The sequence below is a fragment of the Tiliqua scincoides genome, chromosome 8, assembly GCF_035046505.1.
Source record: "Tiliqua scincoides isolate rTilSci1 chromosome 8, rTilSci1.hap2, whole genome shotgun sequence".
Taxonomy (NCBI): Eukaryota; Metazoa; Chordata; class Lepidosauria; order Squamata; family Scincidae; genus Tiliqua; species Tiliqua scincoides.
In genome coordinates, this window is record NC_089828.1 from 22,338,177 (window position 1) to 22,344,176 (window position 6,000).

Sequence of the window (6,000 nt, forward strand, 5' to 3'; positions counted from 1 at the left end):
ACCAATAGTGGTGTCACACACACCCACCCCCGTGTACCTCACCCGGTGTGGCCCTCACCCCCCTAGCGACACCACTGCTCTTAGCTTAACTTGCCTAACAGAGTTGTAATGACAGATATGTATGGGGCTGCAGCTCAGTGGAAGAACAGCTGTTGTGCATTAAAAAAATCCTGAGTTAAATCCCTGGCTTATGTATTTAGGGCCCAATCCTATACAGTGTGTGCTGGCTCACCACTGGTGCGCACTGTCGCAAGCATGTCGTATAGCACATTTGCAGGGCCTAGCGCCGATACTCTGCTGGTGCCAGCCCATCGTTGACCAGTGCTGGGCTAGCGCTGGTGGAGTGCAGAAGCTTCGGCAGTCGCTTGGACCGGTAGGCAGCAGAGAGGTAGGTGGGGGCGTGGGGGGTTGCGGGGAGAAGGCAACTTTAGATATTTAGTTGCTGTTTGTTATTTTCTGGGCTGCCTTGGCTTATTATCATTATGATTGAAAACCCTCTTGTACTGGCCTTATGTAAAGGTAGAGGAACTGTTTTAAAATATCTTGCCTGTTTCTCTGGCTAATAAGAACGTTAAGTTTACGAGTCTGCATTAGTGAATTGTTTGGACATGGAGGTTGAATTGTGTCAATGAACTTGATATAGGGTTGCATATGAAGTAATGTGCTTGTGGAGACAGCAAGCGGATCACAGGTTTGCACTGAATGGCTAAAGTAAATGCCAATAGAGCTGAGTACAGATTTGTAGGCCTGGAGGCAAGTGCAAGCAATGTGACAGCTGGCTTCTCCAGGTAAGGCTGGGAAAGGCCAGAAATCCTGGATAGCTGTTGCCAGTCTCAGTGGAAGACAGCCTCCTACCTATGAAGTTGTAAGGTGTACACTGTGTATGCTTGAAACTATCTGTGATGGCCATTCTGAAGGTATCTGCACCATTTTGAAGGAATCTACTGCTGTTAGGTTGGTCACCCTTCCCCCAAGCCCATTGATCCCATAGGAACAATGACTCCATATCCATATCCCATATAGAAATGGGTTATGTCAGAATGCCAGATGCAAGGGAGGGCACCAGGATGAGGTCTCTTGTTATCTGGTGTGCTCCCTGAGGCATTTGGTGGGCCGCTGTGAGATACAGGAAGCTAGACTAGATGGGCCTATGGTCTGATCCAGTGGGGCTGTTCTTATGTTCTTATGCTGATTTGTTATTTGCTTGGTTTTCCTGGAACCTAACCCCAGTGGATAATGAGAATTGACTCTATAAAGCACTAAAGATCATTGTCTGATTTGCATTTCTGTTATTGAGCAAAATATACGGTTGTGTGCCGCTTAATGACAGGGATGCAGACTGGTATCCCTGTCGTCAAGCAGGTCTTGATGCTACATGAAGCATCTGAAGGTGAAGGGAAGCTCTGCTCCTCTCGCCTTCTGGAGGCTTTCCTGAGCCTCCCAGCAGCAGTGCCCAACTGCGTGCTGCCTCTGCAAGGCTCAGAATGCCAGAATTGCACAAGAGACGCAACTTCTGGTTTCCTCCAGGTAACTGGAAATTGTGTCTCTTGTACAATTGGGGCATTCTGAGATTTGCAGAGGTACCTCTGGGAGGCTCACAAAGACCTCCGGAAGTGAGGGGAGCAGAGCTCCTCTTAGCTTTGAAGGTTTGGGGCATGCGACCTCCCGACCAGTGGCAGCCATCGCATATGTGACCTGTCATTAAGGGGTATAAACCTGTATATTGGTTTGAAGAGTGCAAGGGGAGAAAAACTCCCAACAAGAACCTATCCCTCTGCTCTCATAGCTGAACATAGCAGAGGAAATTATCAGTGTTGGCCAGAGTCCCAGAAGTACAAATAAGTTGTAAATGACTGAGACAGTTGCTGGTTCAGAAAATTTGATCCCTGTGGGTTTTTTTTTTAAAGTTATCATTTTAAGGCTGCTTATATTTTAATGGAACCATTAGCACTCGGGGCTGGCAGTGTCTAAGTGTTCTGTTCTACAAGACTGGTTACATTTTCCACAGGAAATTGTTTTATAAATCATTGTGGAAGCTGAAACTTGGTCTTTTTTCTTCTTCTTCTTTTTCAAAGGGTACAGATTTGTACAAATGGTATAGTGAGAGAGAGAGAGAGAGAGAGAGAGAGAGAGAGAGAGAGAGAGAGAGAATCTGGGCCATGGTTATCTGTAGACTGGTAACATCCTGACTTGATTACTACACTGTCTTGTATAAGGGGCTTACCCTTGAAAACTATTTCGAAGCTTCATTTGGTTCAGAAATCAGCAGCGAGTTACTGGATGGCACTGGCTGCTGAGAGCCTGTTTCACAGGCTTCCCATTTGTTTCTGTGTACAGCTCAAACCTGATCAACTTTTGACATATATATATGGCTTGGGACCCAAGTATCCATAGAACCACCTAAACATGCCTGTTAAAATCTACTTCAGAGGCCCAGTTTTGGGTGCCAGTGCCTTCAGTTGGCAGCCTGCATTCACTGCTGGAAGGCACATATCACAATGTCCTCTGTAAGTTGTGGTTTTGTGTCTTTAGATGCAGCACAATTAAGTTGAGGATCTGTAACTTTATTGGTGGGATGACCTCCCATGTCACTGTTTAAAGAATGTAAAAATTAACCCTGACTTACAGCCCAGTCCTGTCCGGTCTTCTGACACCATGGTATAGTGGTGCCAGAATGGCTGCTGCTGTAGCCTGCAGGGCCCAGAAGAAAGCCAGAGGTCTCCTTGGAGTAAGGGAGCAGTAGTTCCCTTAGCTTGATAGGACTTGGCAGCCCCTATGGGGCTACTTGGATTTGTACCAGCTCCATCATTGGCACAGATTTGAGTAGCCCATGTAGGGCTTTAAGGTGCAGGAGGGGGGATAGGATACGGCAGACTTTGCTGCCACCCCTGCCCCTGGCTCACCCTCCCCCTGCCCAGAAATGCCTCCTTCCTGCCCTTTTTCACTGTCCCCCACCTCCCTGCCACCAGGCACTGCACTTACCCATCCAATGGCCACTTCCTCTCCCTTTGGCATGAGAGGCCAGCGCCCACCCATGCTGGCCTTGGCCCTGATGTTGGGCAATGTTGCTTGCTAATGCTGGGCAATCGCAAAGTGCTTTATGGCAATTTTGCAGTGGGCATTGCCCAGGCAGTACGCAAAAGTGTGGCACTGCCACGGCATAGACTATTAGAAATTAGCCTTTCTCTGGCTTTTGCTTTTGCCAAAGCTTGAGTTCAACAAACTAGAAAGGCTTCATCTAAGAGGAGCAGAAGCCTCTTCTTTTTGTAACAGAGAATAGATTTAATTGATTTCTGGGATTTGATGCCACAGTCAGGAACCTAGATATCTTTAAAAGTAGTCTAATTCATGAAGGGCAGATTTGTCAATAACAATTACTGCTGGTAATTAAAAACAGGACTTCTGTGTTCAGAGGGATTACATTTTTGATTTCTAAATGCTGGGGACCGGTAGCATATATCTCTCTCTTATTTTCCATTTCTTGGCCGTCTTCAAAACCAAAATTATCAGGGGTTGGGGCACCTTTCCTATAAGGAAAGGCTAAAGTGTTTGGGGCTTTTTAGTTTAGGAACAAAGAGACTAAAGGTGAACGTGATAAAGGCTTGTAAACTTATTGTGCCTAGTGCGGAGAGAGAGGACATTTCCTCCTCTAATACTAAAACTCAGGATTGCCCAATGAAACTGATGGGACAGTAGATTCAGGGTGCACAGAAGGTAGTGAAAGGCCTTTTAAAAGAGGGGGGAAATGTTTTTTTAAAAAAATAAATAAAATAAGCAAAGTATGTCTTCACACCATACATAATTAGTAATTATAACATAGGGTAATGGTTAATAGCTCACATAACTTCAAAGGGGGATTACACAAATTCCAAAAGGAGAGGTCCACCAATTGGTACTACTCATGATGGCTGCGTGGAACCTGCAGATTCAGAGGCTGTGTGCTGGTTGTTGGACCATAAACATAGGAGAAGAGTGTATGTTCATAGGCCGTATATGTTGCTTTCATACACTGCTTGTGGTTTTCATGGAGATATCTGTCTGTTCAAACCAGAGTGGTGGACCAGGCAGAGTTCTTAGTCTATCTAGCAAGCCCTGATCTGCAGGGTTTTTCTTATAATTGGGGAAAGCATGGATGGACCTGTGATTAGATTGGCAAAGCTATGCTCACACTCTTGCATGAACTCATGTCTTTTTAAAAATGTCTTTACAGTACTTTCCATGTACGAATCTGAACATGTTGGTGTGATCCACTGGAAAGAATTTGATATCTGTCCTGCATCTCGGAATCTCAGACAATGTGATGAGGAGTACTTCATCTTCCAATATGACCTCTCTGAATTCTGCAACAGGACCGTCTTGGACTACCACAGTAAAGAAGCACTCCTGATTTCCAAGAGTTCGGGGGTACCTGTGGACTATTTTTTTTTAAACTCATCACAGTTGGCCAACAATGTTGTGGATGTAAAGTTGTCGGGTTGTTTTTTTTAACCAAACTGCTGCTCAGTGTGTCACCTGTGATTTTTATATTTGTAAAGCTTTGATAATATTGTCCCTCCAAGCAAAAAAAACAAAAAACAAAACAAAAACCACTGTCCCAACAACAGAATGATCTAGGAGATAAGCTGACTCTCCCAAAACTCCATTGATCAAATAACACGGGCCTTAAAAGGAGATGTCTCCATTGTTGCATAGCACAGCTGAAGGTCTATTCACAGCAGTAAACTGACATTGATGAAAGGCTTCAATCAAGATTGTGTTTGGAGCACAGAAGACGATGTGTACGCCTAATTTATCACTAGGGTCAGGTCACTGACATAGGTGCTTACGCAACCCATGTTATGTGGATGCTCATGTCCTTATTGAAACTTGAATTTTTTTTTTCTACATGATTTGCATATGTGCTGAGTTGCATCTTCAAGCAGACTTTTGGGATGGTGTCTTTGGCATCTTCTTTAAACTCATATCCTGATTATAACAGATTGCAAAAAAACACACACAAACTCCTCAAAGACCAAAACAAGAATACATGCATGAAGAAATCCAGGAAGCACATTATCAGTAAAAAGGAAATTTTTGATGCTTTTTTTCATATTATTTTTTAAAAAGACATTTTTTTGCTTTTTGTTGTTGTTAAAAGCCAGCTGTGCAGTCTCTCTCATCAAATGCATGAGCACAGCTCCTTGGTTTTGCTCTTATCCCCTTTCCCCCAAATCAGCATCATGATGTATTTTCTTTAAGTCCAGTTTTGGCCAAAAACTGGGGCATGATGACAATCATACATGTACCATAATTGTTCTCTAACACTTTATCAAGAAGGGCTCTGATCCATACCGGTGGCTTCTGTATCCAAGTCCTCCATGATTAAAACTCCCACTGATTTTAATATCTTTGGTTGATTGTTGTCCTGGGTTGAAATCAAAGCAGTAAGAGAACCTTTCTCCCACATGACTTCCTGGTGTCAGAAGTACACCAAATGGTGTCAAATCAGTGGCAAACGAGATTCTACTTCTACCACTCTTTCTTTCTCCACTTCCTCAATTTGAACAGGAGGAGGGGAATGAAGTGGAAGAGAAAATCTAATGGTGGGTTAAAGCATCTCTGCTCCTCTAGCCCACAATCTCTTCTCTTCCACCCTTCTGCCTGTTTCCTTCTTCCTTTCTGGATGCAGGGAGTGGAGAAAGGTAGAAAAGTGGTTGGAGGTGAGTGTCCTCTGTCAAGCTGCTGCTTGAAGCAAATACTTCAGTTGGCCTCATGGATTGGTCAGCTCAGATTTAAAACCCTCCTTCATTTGTGTTCTAGCCTATGTATTATGTGTGGGAAGGAGATTTGATTATGTGAAATGTTTGTTATTAACCACCCAATATTAGCCACCCAAAAATTAGCCACTCACTGAATTGAGACTGATGAGTATCAGAATCTGCTCTTGTGAAGTTGAGGGTGGAAGAGGTATGCAGCCAGCAAGACCAGCAGCCCAATCTTAACCTCCTCCCTCCTATGGTG

The 6,000-nt window shown here is 44.1% G+C and overlaps 1 protein-coding gene across 3 annotated transcripts in view; it reads left to right on the top strand.

Annotated features, from left to right (window-relative positions):
• CIB2 (calcium and integrin binding family member 2) overlaps positions 1-5,366 on the top strand; it is a 43,639-nt gene extending 38,273 nt beyond the window's left edge. For all 3 annotated transcript variants that reach the window (XM_066636569.1, XM_066636570.1, XM_066636568.1), the window contains one exon: positions 4,211-5,366. In XM_066636569.1, the coding sequence (XP_066492666.1) occupies positions 4,211-4,232 (22 nt within the window). In that variant the 3' untranslated portion in view covers positions 4,233-5,366. The remainder of the gene's footprint in view (positions 1-4,210) is intronic.
• Positions 5,367-6,000: the final 634 nt, after the last annotated feature.